This window comes from Prionailurus viverrinus, chromosome C1 (assembly GCF_022837055.1).
Source record: "Prionailurus viverrinus isolate Anna chromosome C1, UM_Priviv_1.0, whole genome shotgun sequence".
NCBI lineage: Eukaryota > Metazoa > Chordata > Mammalia > Carnivora > Felidae > Prionailurus > Prionailurus viverrinus.
This window is the reverse complement of record NC_062568.1, coordinates 52,684,902-52,707,344: the sequence shown is the minus strand read 5'-3', so window position 1 is coordinate 52,707,344 and position 22,443 is coordinate 52,684,902. Positions and strand designations below refer to the sequence as shown.

General features: G+C 55.8%; 3 protein-coding genes across 4 annotated transcripts; all 3 read left to right on the top strand.

Moving 5' to 3' along the window:
* Window positions 1–530: 530 nt before the first annotated feature.
* HOXD11 (homeobox D11) lies at window positions 531–5,605 on the top strand. Of its 2 annotated transcripts, none has more exons than XR_007155163.1 (2): window positions 531–1,044; window positions 5,361–5,498. XR_007155163.1 is itself a non-coding variant. In XM_047873426.1 (2 exons), the coding sequence occupies exons 1-2, from the start codon at window positions 3,831–3,833 to the stop codon at window positions 5,594–5,596; spliced, it is 1,017 nt and encodes a 338-aa protein (XP_047729382.1). In that variant the 5' UTR covers window positions 3,456–3,830; the 3' UTR covers window positions 5,597–5,605. The 2 variants fall into 2 exon arrangements, 1 of the variants encoding a protein (XP_047729382.1); XM_047873426.1 differs by lacking the exon at window positions 531–1,044 and adding an exon at window positions 3,456–4,611 and having other exon boundaries at window positions 5,361–5,605.
* A 7,587-nt stretch (window positions 5,606–13,192) lies between these two features.
* Window positions 13,193–16,453, top strand: HOXD10 (homeobox D10). Its single transcript, XM_047873425.1, has 2 exons — window positions 13,193–14,147; window positions 15,490–16,453. The coding sequence occupies exons 1-2, from the start codon at window positions 13,193–13,195 to the stop codon at window positions 15,765–15,767; spliced, it is 1,233 nt and encodes a 410-aa protein (XP_047729381.1). The 3' UTR covers window positions 15,768–16,453.
* Window positions 16,454–19,038: 2,585 nt separating this feature from the next.
* On the top strand, window positions 19,039–21,436 carry HOXD9 (homeobox D9). The gene is made up of 2 exons (XM_047871282.1): window positions 19,039–20,141; window positions 20,487–21,436. Exons 1-2 carry the CDS (start codon window positions 19,346–19,348, stop codon window positions 20,726–20,728), a joined length of 1,038 nt encoding a protein of 345 aa, XP_047727238.1. The 5' UTR covers window positions 19,039–19,345; the 3' UTR covers window positions 20,729–21,436.
* Window positions 21,437–22,443: the final 1,007 nt, after the last annotated feature.

The following is a 22,443-nucleotide window of genomic DNA, read 5'->3' as shown; positions in this document are numbered from 1 at the left end:
AAGGATTCTAAGTGTAAAATCTTGACTGTTGGTTGGGGCTTCAGCAGTGTTTTTTCAAATCTATCCCTTTTACTGACCCGCACAAATACAAAGGCAGTGGTGTCCTCTCTCCTTTCCTAGCCGAAGTCCTGTCAGGGATTTGGAACCACGATGAAATTCGTAAGAAACAAACGCCGAGAGAAATGATGCTGAAATCTGAGTGCTCAACATTCCCTCGCACAAAGACAAATGCGTCCTCCGAAATGCGGCAGTCCAGGCAGGCCTCTTGATCAAGAAAAAGGGTTTTAAACGAGAAAAAATGGCTTCGTCTGGCATTCAATCGGCTGCGAGCTCAGAGGGCCGACCGGGGGACTCTTAAGGCCTGGGGGCTCTTCCCGAGGGAGGCGGGCTGGGGAGGCTTCCGGGAGGCCGGCGGGTGGAGGAGAAATTCAGAACCGTTGTAAATATTCATGTCTGCGGGGGTGGGGGGGAGGGTGCCTCTTCACCCCGCCTCTCCCAGCTGCATTCACCACCACCCCCCCTTCGTGGGGCGGGGGGGGGGTGCACAGCGCCTGTCCGATCGTCCTTGGACAAAGGTGATCTCCCCACATTTTTGTTCTCCGGTCATTTGACTTAGGGAGTCCATTCCAAAGGTTCTGCTGGGAAGGGACTGGCTCTGGGTGTTTTCCCCCCGCGTTTCTCCTCTTCTTTCGTTTCCTAAAAGAGCATAAATAATTAAAGTTTGGCAGGGAGGAAAAGCTTTCTTGCAGAACTGTAGTGGCAATAAATGAAATGACTCAGAATCCCTTCCCCAGTCAGCTTTTACGAGGGCTGCCAGACAGTGTCTGTTCACGTTCTCCAGATACCAGGGGCGCCCTGACAAAGTTAAGGTCAAGTTAGTGTCTTATCTTGGGTGGCTCAAAATTACCGCATCGCGTCTGGGCGCTGCGCGGAAAGCTACCACTCGCGGAGCAGCTGGATGTGCCGGGAGGGTCGGATGCGCTCTCTGTGCTTCGAGTGGGGCCGCGCAGGCAAGGACAAGGCCACAACGCCGGAGTCTTCATGGTAGGTTCTCGCGGGACGCGCGGGTCGGGAGGCTGCGGTTTTCCTTAGGTTTCGGGGTGAGGATCGAGGAGGGAGCTAGGGCAAAAGGCCGTAGCGGGCCGGGCGGAAAATGAAAGCCCAAGGTTGGGTGTGGGGGCGGGGGTCCGCGCTAACGCGCAGAGAGGGGTCCGCTGCCCCTTCCCCTGTGCACCCGCGCGCCGCTGCAGATGGCGCACCCTCCCCCGCCAAAGCGCGGCTCCAGCCGGAGCCGCCATCGCCATGTCGTTGAACTTGAATGGTTCCGTCCTCCCCATTTCCCTCTTCGGCGGTCAGCAGGCTCCGCTTTGGGGGCAGCAGGCTGCCTGCGCCCCACCCCGTACGAAGAGAAGGTGCGAGAATTTTCCGCACTCCCAGACCCATAAAGACTCGGCTGCGGGGGTGGGGGTGGGGGGCGCAGCCGCTGCCCTGGGTCCTGAGCGGCCGCAGGGCCAGTGTGCAGTGTCCGGGGAGCCATTTTAGGAGAGAGATCCAGGGGCGTCGACCACGAACGAGCCCGAAAGGGAGAGGCTTGGGCGGGGGATGGAGATAGGAGGCAGATAAGTGTGCTGGCGGTCTGGACTGAGGAGAAAGGGGCGAGCGGGAATCTGGGCGAGGGTGCCAGCTGGGAGGAAGGTGCACAAAACGATGGGTAGTTTGGGGGGCTGGGGGAGCCTCCTTGCCCTCCAGTCGCCACCGACCTGTTTGCGCAGCGTTCGGAGGAAAGCAGAGGTGGGAGGGGGGCGGAGGAAGAAGAGTGGGAGGGAGAAAAGGAGGGAGGAGAAAGAGGAAGAGGGGGGGGACAACGGCCAGAAAATAGATATGAGCTCCGATCACCCGCCTTTTCTCTGTCTGTCGGCATGGTGGGCAGAGCTCACCACACGGGCACTGCGGCAGCCGGGGCCAGGGAGGGAACCAGCTTCTCAGCCTGCGTCGCCCGCCCTGAGCGTAGGGTTGAGGCCCAGAACCCAGTTCTGGGATTGCCTGGGCAGAGGAATCTTGGGTACAGGGGCAACTTCTTGCCCTCGGTTCTGGGATTTGGGTTTGGGGAGCTTCTTTCTGAGAGACTGATTCTTTCCTTTGGAGAGCGCTGGCTCTCCCAGAGGCCGGAGTCCAGGCCTCGCCCGGCCCCACGGGGTAGGAAAGAGGGACACAGCGGCAGCGAAGGAAAGTGAGGCCTTGGGGCAAATGGATGGGGGGCCCTGGGGGTCAAGTGGTACAGGGAGGCTCAAGCAAGGAGGAAAGAGCTGCTGAGAGCACTCCCCCCTCCCAGAGCCACCGGACCACCTGGAGGAGCCCCTCAGTGATCATGCCGGCCCCAGGGCACCGCAGGAGCCTGGGGGAGACTCGGCGGCGTGGACGCGTAGGCCTTGGAGGGGCTCCGAAGCAAAGAAGGGGCTGGATGTGAGGCGGGCTGGTCCCAGTCCAGGTCAAAAAGCAGAGAGGGTGAGGAGGGTGGAGGCGCCAGTGGTTTGTCTCCGGTTGGTAGGGAGTGGGAGGCCAGGCACCTTTAGAGTAGGACTCCAGATCCTTTTGTTCACCAGACCCCCCACCTTCTAGAGGGGCATGGGGCGTCTCCGCTGGCTGAACTTCCTCCTTGCGTTAGCATTGGGAGAGAAAAGGCAGAGAGGCGACAGGGAGAGCACAGAGGTGGTGACACACAGCTAGGGGAAAGGAAGAGAGAGGATCAGGGGACAGAGAAAGGAAAGGAAACGAGGAAAGTAAGAGGAAGGAAGAAGGCAAGAGGCTCGAGAGTCAGATGCTCTTCTGACTGAGCCAGCCAGACACCCCAAGGAGGCAAGAGGAAACAAGAGAAGGGAGTGGGAGAAGAGAAGACAGGAGAGAGAGATGTGAGAAAACTGAAGGGAGACGAAGGAAGGAGAAAGAGAGACAGGAACACAGAGAGGAGGAGAGAGGGCGAAAGATCCGAGTGGGCACCGAGGCCCTGGCCTGGGTGAGCTCCTGGTAGGGTTTTGGCGTGAGTTTTTTTCTGAGGCTGGCACTCGCGTTCCCGGGGTCAGGAATGGAGAGAGCCAAGTTATTCCGCGATAAACGCGCAGGGCTGAGAAATATGTAAATCAGGGCTCCTCGCGCCCCGAGAGTGGCGCAATTACGCCCCTTGAGCAAGAAGCAACAAGCTCCTGGCGGGCAAGCTGCAGAGGGTGGCGGCGTCGCGGGGGAGGGAGCGGCTGCAGGAAGAGGTGTGGGGGGTGGGAACCTCACAACCTCACACCTAGTCCCCTGTGCCCTGGGCTGGGGCTCCCCCCTCCGCTCTCCGCTTCTTTCCCTTCCCCCTTCCTCCCCCTTCCTCCCCCTCCCTCCTCCTCCCCGCCGGCTTCGGTCCGCGTACTTAAAGCGGCGCGGGCGGGCGGGCGCGGGCGGGCGGCCCAGCCGGGCGGTGGCAGATGCACCCAGCAGTGGCAGCCGCCGGCGGCGCACAGGTGACCGGCCTGCGGCGCAGCCTGGTCAGGGGGCGCCCGGAGAGTGCCGGCTGGAGAGGGAGACCGATCCGCCCCCAGCGCGCGCGTGTCTCGGCGCCAGGAGCCGTCCCGGGGCGTGTTGGCGAGAGCTGATATAGATATAAGGACATTTCTCTCCATGGCGTCACGTGACATAATTACCACCAGAATCAATCAAGATGAATTGCACGTCAGCGCCCGGTGGGGATTTTTGCTTAGTTGATCCTGGCCCAAGCCTCTTGTGCAATCGATGGCTCAGGTTGGCGGCGCGGGGAGCGGCCCGGGGCTCGCCGGCGCGCACGCCGCGGAGCCATGAACGACTTTGATGAGTGCGGCCCGAGCGCAGCCAGCATGTACCTGCCGGGCTGCGCCTACTATGTGGCCCCGTCGGACTTCGCCAGCAAGCCGTCGTTCCTATCGCAACCGTCGTCCTGCCAGATGACTTTCCCCTACTCTTCCAACCTGGCGCCGCACGTCCAGCCCGTGCGCGAAGTGGCCTTCCGCGACTACGGCCTGGAGCGCGCCAAGTGGCCGTACCGCGGCGGCGGCGGCGGCGGCGCGGGGGGCGGCGGCGGCGGGGGCGGCCCCGGCGGGGGCGGCAGCGGCGGCGCCGGGGGCTACGCTCCCTACTACGCGGCAGCCGCGGCGGCGGCGGCGGCGGCGGCGGCGGCTGAGGAGGCGGCCATGCAGCGCGAGCTGCTCCCTCCCGCGGGCCGCCGGCCGGACGTGCTCTTCAAGGCGCCCGAGCCAGTGTGCGCCGCTCCCGGGCCGCCACACGGCCCCGCGGGCGCCGCCTCCAACTTCTACAGCGCTGTGGGCCGCAACGGCATCCTGCCGCAGGGTTTCGACCAGTTCTACGAGGCTGCTCCCGGGCCCCCGTTCGCCGGGCCGCAGCCCCCTCCGCCTCCTGCGCCGCCACAGCCCGAGGGCGCTGCCGACAAGGGCGACCCCAAGACGGGGGCCGGTGGCGGCGGGGGAAGTCCCTGCGCCAAGGCGACCCCCGGCGCGGAGCCCAAGGGGGCGGCAGAAGGAGGCGGCGGCGACGGCGAGGGGCCCCCGGGGGAGGCGGGGGCTGAAAAGAGTGGCGGCACAGGTAGGCACCCGGTGCGGGGTGGGCGGCTGGGCCGGGGGGCCGCGGGCGCGGGGGGGCGGCGGGGGCCTCCCTCTGCTTGCGCCGTTTTATGTGCTGCTTTATAAGCGTTCGAAGGGGTTTATACATCCTATAAGATTTCCCGGGCCGTTGTAAAGTGTGTTTACGATAGGAAACCAATTTAGGTGGGCTTAAGGTAGACTTCGAGGGGACATTAATCGCTACAGAGAGCTTTTCCCCAGTTTGGGGGGGTGGGGTGGTGCTAGAGACCATGGAGTGAGGGAGGGGAGATTTCAAGCCACTTGGTGAGTGTGGACACTGGAGCCTCCTGCTTCTAAGGGGGGTGGGGTGGGGAGATCCTTGAACTGGACTTTATCCAAGCCTCTGGCTGACGCGCGCTGCTGGCTGGAGTCGGAGCAGATGCCCCGGCGCGCTCGTGTTTCTCTCCCTTAGGGTTCCAACTCAGAGCCTGCCTTGCCCTCTGCTTCTCCGCCTCTGTGCCAGTGTGTGTGTGTGTGTGTGTGTGTGTGTGTGTGTGTGTGTGTGTGTCCGGGCGTGTACACACGTCCACGCCCGCACTCTCCTGTGCCCGCCCATATATCATCCCCCACGACGCAAGCAGGGTCTTTCAGCTGCGGCAGGGGACGTCCCCAACGGGCTGAGGCCTGGCCCTCGCTTGGGCCTGGGCCGCAGGGCGGGTGGGGGTGGGCAGTCAGCGGTCTCTCTCACCTCTTGGTTTCTTTGCCTTGCAGTGGCCCCCCAGCGGTCCCGGAAAAAGCGCTGTCCCTACACCAAGTACCAGATCCGCGAACTGGAACGCGAGTTTTTCTTTAACGTGTACATAAACAAAGAGAAAAGACTCCAACTCTCTCGGATGCTCAACCTCACTGACCGGCAAGTCAAAATCTGGTTCCAGAATCGAAGAATGAAAGAAAAGAAACTGAACAGAGACCGTCTGCAGTATTTCACTGGAAACCCCTTATTTTGAGAGCTCCAGGAAGCACCCCTCTCCCCGAGCCCCACTCACCCACCCTCCTCCCCAGCAACCTGCCCTCGGCAGGCCCAATGTCCTTGGGTTTAATGACGCTTCTTCTCTGTGGAACTCCACGATTCCTTCCCACGGTCAACTCGGGACCTCCCAGCGACCACTGCTGCCTGCGGACGAGGCCGGGGACTTGGCCGAATGGATCCTAATAAGGGGAAAATGGTAAATGCAAACGTCCCTTTACAATTTTACCGCCAATGTGCTGTTGTTCTCCCTCCCTCACTCTGAGTCCCCGTGGGGACGCTGTGGGATCTGTAGAGAGTTTAGGCCGCTGGGTTGGTTGGAAGGCACTTGTTTTTGTTCTGAGTTTAAGGGACCCGACCTTCCCCCTTGGTGAATGCAGATTATTTAAACTCTGGGAAATGTACCTTTGGTCTGTCGTATCGAGGCATAAGTCACTGTGTTTTGTGTGAATAAATGGTTTCTAGTAAAATGGAGGTTACAGCTTCAGCACACTATATGATTTTTTCCTCTTTAAAGAAGTTTATTGTCTGATTAGGGTATTTTAGTAGCCAGAACCTTCTCCCATATGCAACTGAAAATCAAGTGAGATGCTTTTTGATCCTGCTGAAATAAGAGTAGCTCTCTCTCACCTTCTCTAGGTTACACTCATTTTAAAATTCACTCTAGAGATGAATTTCTGAATCGACGGTGGGACCCAGCCATGGTGGTGCTCCTTCCTCCAGGCAATGAGGCTGGGAGAGCAGGACCTAGGAAGGACGTCTCCTCCCCCCTATTTCCCAGCTTAGTGAACTTGGAATTTCTGAAAAGGCAAAAACCATTTTTAAAAAAACTTGTTAGACAAGCCAAATTCACTCTTAACAAGCTGTCAAGGAGCCAGGGTCCCCCCCCCAAAAGAAACCAAGGTTAGAAACCTTCATTGAAAAAAATAATAATTTGCCAAAAGGAAGTTACCAATGGTGGAGAGAGGGCTTGGGGTCCTTGCTAGTGTCACAGCGGGCCTGCAGGAGAGGAGGTAAGACCCCTCCCTGCAATAGGACCTGAGGCTGCAGACCCACTCCTCACTGCATTTATCGCTTCAAGTTAAAGAATGTGGTGGGGGCTGAACAGCACTTTATGTTGCAGGGCCAGGCCAGGCTGTTTACAAAACCTTGAACTGTCTAGACAACACCATAAAAGCCAAAGTTCTAAACAGCTTAATTGGGTTATATTATACACCTTCTGGTGGGCCCAAAAGAGATTTCCGCAATGTGCAATAAACTGTAGGAGTGAGAAAAGCATCTCTTTCTCTGAAAAAAGTAAAGTGAATCTTATGACTCTTAACCTCTCCTAAGCCCAAAGTCAAAAACAAAACAAAACAAAACCATAAGGTGTACAGGACCCCATGCATCTTCAGAGGAGGTATGCATTTCCAAATGCAAAATTTTTTTAATTGCCAAAGTTTGGGGGGGGGGAGGAAAAACATAAGTGCATAAGTGTATGCCTTTGAACTTCCAAAATGTCAAGGTCATCACCTTTAACCTTTCTGAATAATTAGGCGCCTTAAGGTTCTTCTGTGATATTCAGCCGCCACCCACTCTCACACACACACATGCTTACACATATCCAGACCCCCACATACATTTATGACCACACAGAATCATAACAGGGGCTCACCATAAATCTAAGCAAATTCCTAATTTCAGGATCAATAACCTTAATTTCCCTTCAAACATTTGTGTAATTCGATAGCAATTGACTTCTTTTTTAAATACTGGTTAGATTAAAATGTCTACCAGCATGTTTTTTATACAGCTGGTATATACTGAGGTGGGTTTTTTCTGGGGGGGGGGGAAGGTGTCATAGATAGCAGTCCCCTTTGCTGTAATGAAGAACCATGACTTTAAAAGCAGGCGCCTGAAAGAGGAAGCTCTAGTCAGATTTACACCTTCGCTATATTTGGGGGGGGGGGACTGTTGCCCCGTCAGATAAATTATTGTACTTTATGGAACAAAACTAAAAATATTGTGCTGTTTTCCAAAGTGCCCTCTCAACCTTTGGTGAAAATTGCAAGAGAAACAAAGCCTACAATTGAATAATTTCGTTCGGAAGGGGATTCCTTTGTGTGGATTTCTGGACGTCCGTTAAAATGTCAGTGCCCTAGTAGTATGATCGTTGCAGGATCTTAAAACTGGTTTATTTCTCTCTCTCTCCGTCTGTCTTTTTTTTTTTTTTTTTTAACTGCGTCTAAATGTAGCAAGCTTGTGTGTCCACCCTCTTAGGTAAGCCCAACCGAGAGATACCGTTTCCCGTTTGCATGGCCTTGGAGAGCCACACGGGGGCGTGCTCACGTTCCAGAAGCCGCGTTTGGCGGAATAGGCCGCGGTACCGTATCTTTCCAATACTGGATTCTAATAGGCAATCTCAGCCCGTTAGAAACCGGCGGCCCCTAAGGTATTTGTTTGCTGTTTGTTTGTTCTCAGCAGCCACGAGGTGTGGGAAGTTGTATAAAGATGGAGAAAAGGGAGCTACCCGGATTCCTGAAATAGACAATCACCTAATCGTTGTCTTCCTAAAGATAAGGCTGTCGCAAAGAATACCGTAGTATAACCTGGTGGTGTCGAGGAGAGATTTTTTTAGAAGACAAATATGTGCATTTCGAAATAAGCCATGCCACTGCGAGTTAATTAAATTAGAGAAAATCCATTTTCTTGTTGGTTTGAGTATGAAGAAGGATACAGGGTAGGACCAACTCCTCCCCAAAACAGCATCCGCCTGGTACGCTCTCCGACCGCCTGAGATGATTAAAAGGCTTTTGTTTAAGACAGATGAGGGCGCCGGCAACTTAGCTGAGTGTGGTCTCAGAGAAAATGAGCCATGAGCCGCGTTGGGACTGAGGGGGTCGTTCTGGGCGAGGGAGTGCCCCCCAATCGAGCCGTGCCTGGCGCCCGGTGATGGGAGGCTCTGGCAGAACTATGAGTTGGGGCGACAGGGTCAAGCTGGGCTTGGTGGCTGCGGGTAGCCGCAGACCATCCCGGGGAAACATTTACACTACAAGGTGGCAGAGAATGGGGGTTGCATTTGAAGCAAACGAGCTTTGCCTTTGACAGAATCCTGGACATTCTTCCCAGCCGCCTGCTGGCCTTGAGCACGGAGTTTGATTTTGGCACCAGCTCTTGGAAGCGGTTTTCTTGCTGCGTGTCCTCCTTGTGCCCCATCCCCCTTTTGCAAAGCCCCTGACTTTGGGGAGGGCCTCTGTCACCATCCTTGTCCAAAAGGGAGGTTCCAGAAGGGAGGGCTGCAGGACCTGGGCCGTTCTAAGGGAAGGTGGCTATGCCTTCTTTCCCGAAGTTCATTGTGAAGCGCCTCCATCCCCCAGAATTAGTGCTGGCCTCTTCGGCTCTCTCTCCTTTCTCCAGACCCTAGACCAAAGGCCCTGGGTCCACCCCTGGGAGCCGGCATCGGCTTCAGTGGAGGCTGGGGCGCCACGAGCCCCCAAGTGCGGCGTCAGCCAGAGGCATAGGTGTTCCCCGCGGGCACCCCTGACTCCTGTCTGTCTGACTGCGGGTCGGTATCGTGAAGCGACATTTCTCGGAGCCTGACCTGGGCCTCAGTCCAGGTGGGGCGAGAACTCTCCTCCCCAAATGTCGTTGTGTTCCTCTTTAGGCAGCTGCAGCGGGGGTGCACGTGGCCTTTCGGGGGCGGGGGTCTCTTGGCCTTGGCTGGCAGCCTTCCTCAGACAACGGGTACTCGGCAGTCCGCAGTTCCCTTCCTACCAGCAGCGCCCTACATGGGCCTGAAAAAGGACAGAGGATCGGACCAGGACTTAGGGGGGCTGCAGAGCCAACCCCTCCTGACTGTTCAGAGCCGGTGGCGCTCGTGGAGTGTGGCCATGTATCTTGAGTCACCGAGGTCTCAGATCCTGAAGTGGAGGGAAAATGAGCCAAGTAGGAGTCTTTTGTGTCTGTAACGGAAAGAGGCTCCCCAGCGGCCAGCCTTTTTGCACAATCTCCACACACTCTTCATTGAGGTGGTGGTGGCTTCCACAGCCTCCCCACTTGCCCCCCAGATTGCTTTTCACGTTGCCTGGGAGGTGCACAGTGCAACCCGGAGGGGCTCCCTGGGGAAGAAGCCTTTAAAATTTGTCCCCATCCGCTCTGCCCCCAAAGAGTGACACAGCCCTGAGGCCACTCAGGGCCCGAATTCAGGGTGAACCTAGGAGTCCCCAGGTCTACTCAGGCCCAGGGTCACTGCTCTTCTTCCTGGTGACAGAGGAGCGCAGATGCAAGCCACTTCTTGATTACAAATGCTAATTTCTTGCTAAAGCGACCCTATTAATTTTTCTCTGGGAAGAGCTGTGCCAGGGAGAAGGATGTCTCCGCACAAATATGGATATTCATCTCCTTTATAGCACGATATTGATTTATTATTAATGGTAACTGCTCCAACTGATCTAAAGATGATCGAAAACAGCAGCTATGGACCTACATTAAATACTCGTAAGCAAAATACAGGCTGGCCCCGAAAGCCACTGCCTTTTCATTCCATTTGCCCCATGTTAGTTAGCTTTAGAGTCTTAGCCAGATGTTCCATCCTCCCAGGTCCAGATCATCCTCCTGTATTCTTTCTATTTTGCTCAATTTTTATGATAAAATCGCCCTGAAACACTGGAGTCTCTGGCCTCAAGGAACTGGTCTGAAGGCAGATATTTGAGAAAGAATGAAATAGAATTTTGTGATAATAGATTCAAAATTATATCTGATACACGTTTTCTGTGAACGAAGAGGACCTATTTAAAGCTTCCAGTGCGGGGGTGACTTAGAGCCCCAAGCCACTGAGAGTTGAAACAGAAAGGCCCCCAAATTCGGAAGGCAGATCTTGTTTGTTTTGGCTCACCGCTAGACCTACCCGCTCCGCAAGGAATTGCTGGGTTTTCGCCTAATGTTTTCTTCGTGTATAAATAAAGATTATGAAAGGGCATTTGATGGGCATAAAATTCCCGATTAGATTAAACAGTCTTGTCTCACGAGTGGGATAGGGAGAATTGGACATCCGAGTTCCAGGCAGCTCCCCTGGCTGAGATGCAAAGGGACGACAGTCCTGGAGCGCCAGGCTGGCGTCAGGATGCCTGCCGAGAGTGTGTGCAGCGGGCACTTTGTCCAGCCTTGGGCACGCTTAACCGTGGCCGGGATCATGATCTCCACCTTGTGATAAAACCATTTTGGGGGTGATGGTCAGCGGCTGTTAGCTTTGAACAGGACTGTAGCAGGCTAGAGTGAAAAGTTGGATTTTTTTTTTTTCCTCCTGCTTTCCTCACCGCCACCTCCCCATCCTCAAGCTTAAAATCAGCCACCCCTGCGGAAAGGTAATGTTTAAACCCCGGGCTTCGCCAGCCGGCATCCCGCAGCCGGAGCAGTTAGAGGCGCCAGGCTTTTAACCTGACAATGATGTTGTATTTGAACAGCTGCGTAAAGGTTTAAAAGGTCTGTCTCATTGCCACCGTGGAGTTTTTTAAAAGGGGTTATTGTTTGGGCGAGGGCACTTAGAGGGGACAGGCAAAGTGGTCCCAAGGCCGAAAATAATGTTCAGCGCCTGTTTCCACCAGGCCAGGGGAGATTCCTTTTGGGGAGGGGGGACAAAGGGTTTATTGGAAAAGGTTTTTGTGAAGGAGTGAGCAGGCTCCTAGTTCCCCAAGAATGCTGAGACGCGTTAATGAGCATCGGGCTCCAAAGAAATGTTCTGCTGAGGCGGAAACCCAATTTGCCCACAAGTTCAGTCTCTGGGCCTGAAATCCAAGGCCAGCCCGCACAAGGCGAGTGTGGAGAGAAGAAAACACAGACGCCTTCCCGGACCGAGAGAAACTGGTTCCCAATCAGGGTTTCTGGGGCCCTTTTCCTCTCTCAGATGCTGGGAAGGGGATCTGGGAAGCCCGAGGACGGCTCCTGTGCCCTGGCCCGGCCCCTCGCCTAGGGCAAGCCTTTGGAAATCAAGGTTAAAGCTCCCCGCTGCTGCCCCGAGGCCGGGGCTTCCGAAGGGCGGCTCACCCGCCTGCAACCAGAGAACAAGAAAGGAAGTTGTTGGAGAAGTTTCTCATAAAACTCTGAGTTTCCATGGTGGTGATGGTGGTTGTTCTTTAATGAGCTCGACCACAACCCCAGACCAAATCCTCTTTATAGAACTTTCCGTCACCAAAGGAAACAGAGGACTAAGGTTCTCCCACCTCCTTTTTTTCTCCCTCCCCTTACCCAAGCAGACCGGTGTCAAATAATTTTAGGAATTGTCCAAAACTATAAAACTCAACTTCTGACAAAAGTATAGCTTTTAATATTTGACGATTTGTGTTAAAACAAAAATTGACCTTCTTGGTTAGTAGCGAAGGGGAAAAATCAATAGTATAATTTTCAATAATTCATAAAGCGAACGCCATTATGCTAAATCTTAACTATTAATCTTATCCTTTACAAAGTCTCGATTGATTTGTTAATAAAATATCTTCCCGTGTGTGGCAACAGCGGGTATAACTCTTTAAAAACCTTCAGAAGCAAGAAAATTACCAAGTAGCCCAAGAATGTAGATGAGAATTTTATTGATCGCCCTGATTCTTCTTAATATGTATTAATAAATTCCACAACCTTTTGTACCTTGCACTTGTCAGAAACCAATGCTTTTACAAAATCCATAAAAGGAAAACATATTTTTCTTTGCAGAAGAACCAAATGACACCTTTGCATCTCTCTCTGTCTGCTACTCGGCCCAGTCAGTTTTCCAAAACTTCTGGAGTCTGTGGGCGAGAGTTTTCCCCTTTCCTTGCAAAAAATTATTTTCTTTCTCCCTCCCTTCCTTCCTCTTTGCTCATTATTATCAGGGTGTGTGGGGAGGGAAACCTCGGTTTCGTTCTCCCGCTGGGAACCGGAGGGACGCTTTCCAGGATAGCCCGCTGCTGGCGAGGGATTGTCTCCGGGCTGAAAGCTCCCAGCGGCCCGGCCGCAGAGGTCGGGGTGTGGTTCCTCCGACTGCCGAAGGCTCCAAGGCTCGGAGAGCCCACTGGGGCGCGGAGGGGCCGGGAGCCCGCATCTCCCTCGGGCCGGAGGAGGGAATGGACAGCGCCAGAGCCGGCCGGTCCTCGGGGCTCCGGGCTGGCCAGCTGCTTGGCCTCTTAGCCCTCGCGGCTCTTCTCGCCTCCGCTCCCCACCGTAACTTGGCCGCGTCTTTGCGTGAGAGATCTTTACTGTGGCTCCCTGGGGTGGGGTGTCGCAGAGCCCGGGGAATCCGACTCACCTTCCCAGGCTGCCCGGGAGAAACTGAACCAGCCGGGCACCCACCCCCCGCCCGTGCCCCGGCTCTGGGGCGCGTTCTGCCTGGGTGTGTGCGGGGAATGCTTCTGTGAGCTGGCGCCACGGCACTGCGGCTTCCCTCCCCGCGCGTGTCCTCCCGGAGGCCCCTCTGGCCGAGACTTTCCTTCCGCCAGCGGGGCCCGGCCGCCGGAGCGGGGGGACGCGAGTGGGGCTGGCCGGCCGAACGAGCCCCGGGGAGGCTGGCGGGCGACGGAGAGCGCTGGGCCGGTTGTCTCCAGCGCGCACTATCACGGGCGCGTAGTAGATGTCGCTGTTGTCCGTGCTTACGCGGCCGGCCGGCCGGGCTCTGGAGCACGTGACCTGCGAGGAGGCTGCGGCTCAAGGCCATTTTCAAATCTCATTGGCTTGGTTGTCATGTGGTCGGCAGAGGCATCCACAATTACACGGGGAATGTTTTCCTAGAGATGTCAGCCTACAAAGGACACAATCTCTCTTCTTCAAATTCCTCCCCAAAATGTCCTTTCCCAACAGCTCTCCTGCTGCTAATACTTTTTTAGTAGATTCCTTGATCAGTGCCTGCAGGAGTGACAGTTTTTATTCGAGCAGCGCCAGCATGTACATGCCACCACCTAGCGCAGACATGGGGACCTATGGAATGCAAACCTGTGGACTGCTCCCGTCTCTGGCCAAAAGAGAAGTGAACCACCAAAATATGGGTATGAATGTGCATCCTTATATACCTCAAGTAGACAGTTGGACAGACCCGAACAGATCTTGTCGAATAGAGCAACCTGTTACACAGCAAGTCCCCACTTGCTCCTTCACCACCAACATTAAGGAAGAATCCAATTGCTGCATGTATTCTGATAAGCGCAACAAACTCATTTCTGCTGAGGTCCCTTCGTACCAGAGGCTGGTCCCTGAGTCCTGTCCCGTTGAGAACCCCGAGGTTCCTGTCCCTGGATATTTTAGACTGAGTCAGACCTACGCCACCGGGAAAACCCAAGAGTACAATAACAGCCCCGAAGGCAGCTCCACAGTCATGCTCCAGCTCAACCCTCGCGGCGCGGCCAAGCCGCAGCTCTCGGCCGCCCAGCTGCAGATGGAAAAGAAGATGAACGAGCCTGTGAGCGGCCAGGAGCCCACCAAAGTCTCCCAGGTGGAGAGCCCCGAGGCCAAGGGCGGCCTTCCGGAAGAAAGGAGCTGCCTGGCTGAGGTCTCCGTGTCCAGTCCCGAAGTACAGGAGAAGGAAAGCAAAGGTCGGTATGAGCAAGTTGCCACCCCAGCGGGGCGTGCAGCCCGGGAACCCGGCAGAGAGGGAGCGCCTGGGTGCCCAGCGTCGAGCCGGGGCAGCTGAGGCGGGGCCCGACTGGCAGGTGCTGCTCCTCCCGGCTTTTAGAGGGGCAGTCTCAGTCTCGAGAAGGTCCCAGCTTCTCCCCGGCTGCCCTGGCCCTCCTGGCTAGTCCTGGCCCCACGCTGATGGCGTCTGGGCAGAGGAAGGGCTTGCCGGGTTTATTTTTCCTGAGCTAGACCTGAAATGCAACAAAAGAGGGCAAATGAGACCTGCGGCTCGTAAACACGGCCCCAGAACCTCCTTTCTCCCGCTCAGATTTGCAGTCCCAGCTTTGCCTTTCACCCAATGATGATTTTAAGGTGGTCCAAGACACCGTGTTCGTGTTCAAGTGTGTGCACCCCGCATCCTGCGAGCTTGGGGGCGGCAATGGGAACGAGGTGACTGGGCTGATTGGCGCTTGGGCTGGGGAACAGGGCTCCCTACCTCTGCGGGGCTGGGTAACCTTGGCTTTGTCTGGGGAAAGTGCCGCAAGCTTTGCAATCCATTTGCAAAGGGGGCAAAGGCTGAAGGGAGGAGAATGGAATCTGCACGGGCTAGGGCAAAGAGCCAGGGGCTCTGGCTTTTTGAGGAGGAACCCTGCCCCAGAGCCTCTCCCCCAGTGTCCAGAGGTGGGCCACAGTAAGAAGCTCGGGGAATGCTTTTGTGTGGAGACAAGAAGGTATGAGAATTCAAGAAATTCTGGGGAGTACCTCAATGCCCAGGCAGGTCGGAGAAGGTGCACTCAGTTCCTTGGTTATCTTTTGAAAGAGAAGGGCAACTATAAACCTGGTTGTGGGGCTCCCCGCCTGCGCAGGAGAAGTGGGGAAGAGGTGGCAGCCTTGGGGATGTGAGGCAGCAGTGGGGTTGGCAGTCTTGTTCAGGCTGTGGTTTGTTTCTTCCACTCCAGCCCTGTTGTGAGCTGACCACTTAGAACGTTGCTGGGGAGATCCTGAAAGTTTACTATTGTACTAATGTTTTGTGCAGGTCAGAAAGTTGAGAGAGAAAAAGAGAGAGGGAGAGAAAGACAACCCTACTAGCATCGAGGGCGAGAGTACCCTCCATCGTGTCGTTGTGGGCATTTAAACTAATCTGGCATCAATTACAAATCCCTTCCAGGGCCCACCTCATAAGAGGAATGTTTAATACCAGCATTTCCCAAAGCGGCCTGGCTGCCAGCGGGGTCATGGCCAAGGGTACATTTGAACAGGCTGAGAGAGAAAAAAAAAAATCTTGATTTTTTTTTCTTCTTCTCCCTTTAATTTTGTTAGAGGAAATCAAGTCTGATACTCCAACCAGCAATTGGCTCACTGCAAAGAGTGGCAGAAAGAAGAGGTGCCCTTACACTAAGCACCAAACGCTGGAATTAGAAAAAGAGTTCTTGTTCAATATGTACCTCACCCGCGAGCGCCGCCTAGAGATCAGTAAGAGCGTTAACCTCACCGACAGGCAGGTCAAGATTTGGTTTCAAAACCGCCGAATGAAACTCAAGAAGATGAGCCGAGAGAACCGGATCCGAGAACTGACCGCCAACCTCACCTTCTCTTAGGTCCCAGGCCCGTCGGAGGCCAGGATCGGAGAGGGGGCACCGCGTTCCAGGGCCGAGTGCTGGAGGACTGGGAAGGCGGAAACAAAACCTTCATTGCTCTTTGTTTTTTGTTTTGTTTTGTTTTGTTTCCTGCTAGAATGTGACTTTGGGGTCATTCTGTTCGTGCTGCAAGTGATCTGTAATCCCTATGAGTATATATATTAAAAAAAACTAGCACGTGTAATTTATTATTTTTTCATCGTAAGGCAGGGTAACTATTACTGCGCATTTTCATTTGGGTCTTAACTTATTGGAACTGTACAGCCTCCATCGGTCCATTCATCCCTCCAGCAATGTGACTTTTTCATGTTTTTCCTAACACAAAAGGTCTGTGTGTGTGGTTAGTCCATGATCTCATGGCGTTTTGAATACATCCAGTACTTTAAAGTACTTAAATTACATATATATTTAAAAAAAGATTACGAAAACCCACAAGCTTTGGGGGGAGGGGGACTAAAAAAGCACATTACAATGTATCTTTTCACAAATGAACTTAGCAATTGTCCTTGGTGAGATGGAATATTGACGACTTACGCCTTGTAGCCTTCCCTTGTGGTGCATCTGTGGTTTGGTAGAAGTACAACAGCAACCTGTCCTTTCTGTGCATGTTCTGGTCGCATGTATAATGCAATAAACTCTGGAAACGAGTTCGCTCCCTCTGCTTTCTGAAACGGATGTATGTTTCGGTGGAAATGAAAGCCTTTGGTGAGATTATCTTCCTGTTAAACTGCTTGTTTGGGGGCAGTCGGGGGAGGGGGCGGTGATAGAGGGCAGGGGGAGGAAGATAGGAGAGGCTGGAGGAGGCCTAGGGCGCTAAAATTTGGCAGTGGCTGGGGGAATGATAATCCAGCCTGGGTGTGCTGGCTTCATAGTTGGGAAGAAGGGGAGTCTTCTCCCCGCCTCTCCCACCCTCCCCCCCCCCACCTCCCCAAGGTAGTAACAGAATTGAATTCTAGATGGGTGTGAGTTCCCCTCTAACCAGAGCCTGGTAAGTAAGCCTGTGCCCACGCTGCTTTTTTCTTCACAGCACCTCATTTGTGTGTTTTCCTGTCTTTGGTTTTGGTTGTGTTATTTTTTAATACTTTTAGTGGGGTCTTGGCGATTTCTGGCTGGCACGCCATCGTCAGGGGCTAGGTTGAAAGCGGTCTTGCCCACCTGGAAGCCGCCGGGCCTCCATTACAAGAACAAGGACAACCAGCAGCTAGCATTGCATCGGATCCAGTTCTGCTCCCCCTTCCCTCACCCCCACCCCTATCCCAAGCGCAAGACAAGCCAGGCCACAGCGAAGCCGAGGATGGGTGAGTTTTCCCATCCCACTTTGCCCTGGTTTCCTTGTGGAAGGATTTTATGTCCAGTCATTACCTTTTAGGGTCCCACACGAAATTTTCTTAAAGGAGGACATTTTTTTCCCCCAGGTAATGCTCTCTCTATTTAATTACAAAATGCTGGTTGGAGCCACTGTCTCTGGGAGGCAAGAAAACGTACAAAAGGTGACTGAGAGAGAATTTGCAAATGGACATGACTTCCCATGAAGTCCGATGTTCCAGCTGCCGACACAGCTTGGAAAACTCCAGCCAGCCTTCACCGAGAGAGTCCAGACTTATCTAGTGCTGCCTGGGAGAAGGGAGAAGAGCTGACAGAGAATTCGTTTCCCCAGGTTGTGCTGTGGTTGCAAAAGCTCTCCACCAGCTTCAAGCAGCCTCACAGAACACGGCCTTTTCACTTCTTCCTTTTTCTCCATAAAACTATCTATTGAGGGGCTCTAGGCCTTACAGTTCTCATCCAGGGAGTCAGTGGGAGGCTCCGTATTTATTCAGGGTTGTAAACCTCCTCCTGAAAACCAAGAACCTTCCCCAGTTCCAAGACAGAACCCTTTAGGGGAGCCATTTCCTAGGGGCGGGAGAGAGAAGGCTCGGAGTCAATGCCAGGTTGGGAACACTGGGATAGATTTGCCCAGACCTCCATTGGTTGGGCAGGAGAAGGAGGGCAATTTTAACTTATCCGTTTCCTCCCTGCAATGTGGGGAGCGCCATTAGTTGTTGACAGGGGGCCGTGTCTCAGAGGAAAACCCGTGCTACAGGCAAAGGCATCTCTTCTGGAACAAAATCAGAAAGCCATTGGCAAAGGCAATCAATCAGGCCATAAGTAGCCATTTACCCCCTTCCTTTCCGGGGCTCGAGGTGGGCTGGGATCCCTCCAAGGGTGCTCTGAGCAACTTGTAGAGTGCGGAATATATTCTCTGCCGCCTGCTCTGGGGCTGCTTTTGTCTCGGCTCCCAGCGGCGCTTCCGAGGCTTTGTACCATGGATTTGGGAGTGACAATGGGCATTTCCCTCAGATTCAAGGCTGCCCAGCCTTACCTCTGGAGGGGGGGGTGGGGAAGGAAGAAGAAGAATTCAGAAGACAGTGGCCCAAGGACAACCACAAGAAGCGGTCCTGGCCCCGGGGAGATGCGGTTCCCGCTGGCCTCTTCAAGGCAGGGTTGGGGCGGTGGATGGGAGCGGGCCTGCGCTAGCATTTGGGTTCTGCCCTATGGCCTGTTCTCTTCCAGGGCCTTTCCGGCAGCCCCGGAGAAGACAAGGCACCCTGGCCGCCACTGTCTTCGCGGTGCCTACTCGACAGCCTGCCGGCACTTCCGAGGGCACACAGAAGCCCCACCGGTGGCCAGCGAAGCACCCAGTCGGCGGGCCAGGCCGCCCCAGCTCACCCTTCGGGCCGCGGCGTGTGCTCAGCCTCACGTCGGGGGTGTGTGTGGCTGCGCGGGCGTGTGTGAGTGTGGTAGGGGGAGGAGGCCCTCGAGCTGCTCCATCCGTCCGTTTTATTAGGGACACATTAATCTATAATCAAATACACCTCATAAAATTTTTATTGAAAGGCATAATATCATTACAGAGGTCTTCCACCTGTTTTAAACAACACGACAAGCTGTGAGAGAGCGTGTGTGGGTATGTGGAGGGAGGGGCGGGTTTGGGTAGGGAGAGAGGCACAAGGAAAAAACTCCCCTCGGGCGCCAGGGGGCCGCCTCGGAAGGCCGGCCTGGCTTGGGCCTCATCCCGCCCTGCGCTCCCCGGGCTGCTCCGGGCTCTGGCCAAGCGCTCGGTGCGCCCTGGACACGCTGCCGGTGGCTCGAAGTCCAGGCGCTAGGGAGGCAGCGTCTCGGTTCGAACTGCAGGACCGAGGACGACTAGAGGAGACGAACAAATAGTCCCCAGCGCCTCCTCCGGCCACGGTCGGGCGTAGTGGTTCCAGCCACTGCCCGGCTGTCCGAGCCCGGCCGGACCGAGCCGGGCGCACGGACCGGGCTCACGCGCTCTAATTGCGGCGTTTATGTTGATGATGATATATATATATTTTTTAAATCACAGCAGCCCCCAGTTTAGCGGACTGATTTACTCCCGGTATTGGTAAATATGATCACGTGGGCCGCGCGACCAATGGTGGAAGCTGCAGCCTGCGAACTAGTCGGCGGCTCGGGCGCCGGCGGGGAGCGGCGCCGCGGCGGGCAGTGTAACCTTGGGTGGGAGCGCACGGCGCCTCAAAATGTCCTCCAGTGGCACCCTCAGCAACTACTACGTGGACTCGCTCATAGGCCATGAGGGCGATGAGGTGTTCGCCGCGCGCTTTGGACCGCCGGGGCCCGGCGCGCAGGGCAGGCCCGCAGGTGTGGCCGACAGCCCGGCCGCCGCTGCCGCCGAGTTTGCCTCGTGTAGTTTTGCCCCCAAATCGGCCGTGTTCTCCGCCTCGTGGTCCGCGGTGCCCGCTCAGCCCCCGGCGGCGGCGGCGATGAGCGGCCTCTACCACCCGTACGTGCCCCCGCCGCCCCTGGCCGCCGCCGCCTCCGAGCCCGGCCGCTACATGCGCTCCTGGATGGAGCCGCTGCCCGGTTTTCCGGGCGGCGCGGGCGGAGGCGGTAGCAGCGGGGGCGGAGGTGGCCCGGGCCCTGGTCCCAGCCCCGGCCCCAGCGGCCCACCCAACGGGCGCCACTACGGGATTAAGCCTGAAACCGGAGCGGCCCCGACCCCTGCCGCCGCCGCCGCCGCCGCCACCTCCACCTCCTCCTCCACTTCCACGTCTTCCTCCTCCAAACGGACTGAGTGCTCCGCGGCCCGGGAGTCCCAGGGGAGCGGCGGCCCCGAGTTCTCCTGCAACTCGTTCCTACGGGACAAGGCAGCAGCTGCGGCTGGGGGAACCGGGCCCGGGGCAGGGATCGGGTCCGGGTCTGGGGCAGGCGGCTCCTCGGAGCCCTCGGCTTGCAGCGACCACCCCAGCCCAGGCTGCCCACTGAAGGAGGAGGAGAAGCAGCATCCGCAGCCGCCGCAGCAGCAACTTGACCCAAGTAAGTGCAAAAGAAATTGCCCCCTGATTTATTGCTGAAACCTGTAAGGCTCGAATGTGCAAAACTGATAGTTTTACTAACCTATAAAAACGTCTAGACGCCTACCCTAGCCTAGGCGAGCAACACGCATCCATAAAAAGCTTCCCATAACCACCTACCCTAGGCGCGCGGTTTGTACGGTAAACAGAGCGCGGGCATTAAGGCTTTTTATGATAATTCCCCCCAAGTTGTGAAAAGCGGCCATCCTTGGTGAAATTAATTTAACGACCTCTCTCCCCCACCCTGTCGTCTCTCCTTGCCTCCCCTCCGCCCTCGATCCCCTTCTCCAAACCCCCCTCTTCGTAGACAACCCTGCAGCAAACTGGATCCACGCTCGCTCCACCCGGAAAAAGCGCTGTCCCTACACCAAATACCAGACGCTAGAGCTGGAGAAGGAATTCCTCTTTAACATGTACCTCACCCGGGACCGGCGCTACGAGGTGGCAAGGATTCTAAACCTCACAGAGAGACAAGTCAAAATCTGGTTCCAGAATCGTAGAATGAAAATGAAAAAGATGAGCAAGGAGAAATGCCCCAAAGGAGACTGACCCGGCGCGCCGCTGGCGGGACCACTCTGCGCTGCAAAAGCAGCGGGTTTTTTTGTTTGTGGGTGCTTGATTTCCAGAAACTCTCCAGCGATTCGGACATTCCCCCCCTCCCCCCCCTTTTTTTTTTAGGTAGAAGTGACTGTGCGGTTGGTCTCTGTGAGGTATTTGGGGGACTCTGTATTTGCTCGCTTATGTGTTGGAGAAACGAAGTGGCTTTGGGGTTTCGCCTTTTCCCGCTCCCTCCCTTTCCTGACCCGTTGGTTCCATAGGAAATGCTATATTTTGTGAGTGCACGCTGGATTGAAGAGCCCTCTCTTGTGTAAATGTCCCCTATGTTTCTGAAAAGTGCTGTAGTTTAGCCCCCAGAGCTGCTCAAGCAAGGGCCAAGTGCGCCCCACTTCTGAGAATGAAGGCAGAGCGACAACCGTGGGGGGCCCGCCCAGGTTGCCCACCAGTTAGTGAAGTCCTCTTCCCTCAGAGAGCCCGCGGGCCCTCCGCTGAGACCTGAAATGAGGCCGAGAGAGGAGCCCAGGGCCTCTGGTGGGTCGGGGGTTTATTCTCAGTGCACTGGAGGAGCCGCTCTCTCCTGGGGAGGGCTCACCTCGCGTAGGCGGCCGGCCGCGGGTGTAGGCCCTCCGGGCTCCTGCCTGAGGACCAGTTGTAAATGTTACCGCTTCCTACCAATAAATGCTGACCTGATCAAATGGAGCCCAGACGCTGGCCCTGAACACTGTGTGCCTGCTTTCTCTTTTTCTCTGCAAAATATCACCCTCACAGGACTTCTCCCCCATCTCTGGGAGGGAGACACTGCTAAAAATCTGGAGCCCTTACACCTGAGAGGTCTGTCTGATGTGCCTCTGAGTCTCCCTTTGTGTGGGCAGAGGCAGCCAGAGCACAGCCTCTGGGGGGCCCTTGGCTGCTCTGTCTTTCCCCCAGCCTGATTCCAGCTTCTCGGCGAACTCTGTGCCCTGGGCCCAGTGTCAGCCTCACGGGCAGTGCCCAGCAAAGCCCACGCCCCCCCCCCCCCAAGCCAGGCACCCTGTCGCTGGAGCTTTGGCACACTGCACCCCACCTCTCCCGCTGCTGATGAAGTACCAGCCATCCACTCTCCTCTCTAAACAAGGGAAAGGCCAACTCTGTACTCGGGAGCAACTCCCCCCAGCTCTTCAGGCTGGCCGGCTCCCGGAGGGCTGAGCCAGTTAGGCTGGGAACTTCCGCCCTACCCTCAAGAGCCCCAAAGTGACCTTAGCAGATCGAAATGGTCAAGTCTCTCCTCCTCAGCTATCCCCACCCCTTCTCAACGCCCCCTCCCCCCCAACTCAGTTTCGGTGACTGTTTAGCCCCCAGCTTGGCCCTCAGAGGGCCACCTTCAGAGACTAAAATGAAGGTCATTGTAAGTGAGGGTTCGGGCCCAGCACAGCCTTTGCAGTCCTGAGGGGCGGCGGCGCCGTGTGGCCTGGGCTGGGTGGAAGGCGGGGGCAATGGCAGAGTTTGGGGGGATCCTGATGAAAGAGGGGACTTGAAGAAAAAGCAGAGGGGGGCTGGGAGGGAAAGCCAAGGCCCAGATCCGGCAGAAGGTGCTGCTTACTCCCGCCCCTGCGGCCAACCCGATACCTAGGGCTCTTTGAAAACAGGAAGAGCCAAGGTGTCATAAAGCCATCGAGCCGGCGAGACGTCTGGAGGTAATGAGTTTACGACAGGCTCGGCGCTTCGCT

Bases quoted from the DNA above. Each gene is read 5' to 3' on its own strand.
- HOXD10 (XM_047873425.1), top strand. From the start codon at position 13,193: ATGTCGCTGTTGTCCGTGCTTACGCGGCCGGCCGGCCGGGCTCTGGAG. The intron at 14,148-15,489 runs GTCGGTATGAGC...TAATTTTGTTAG, and splicing joins ACAGGAGAAGGAAAGCAAAG to AGGAAATCAAGTCTGATACT.
- HOXD9 (XM_047871282.1), top strand. From the start codon at position 19,346: ATGTCCTCCAGTGGCACCCTCAGCAACTACTACGTGGACTCGCTCATA. The intron at 20,142-20,486 runs GTAAGTGCAAAA...CCCTCTTCGTAG, and splicing joins GCAGCAGCAACTTGACCCAA to ACAACCCTGCAGCAAACTGG.
- HOXD11 (XM_047873426.1), top strand. From the start codon at position 3,831: ATGAACGACTTTGATGAGTGCGGCCCGAGCGCAGCCAGCATGTACCTG. The intron at 4,612-5,360 runs GTAGGCACCCGG...TTTGCCTTGCAG, and splicing joins TGAAAAGAGTGGCGGCACAG to TGGCCCCCCAGCGGTCCCGG.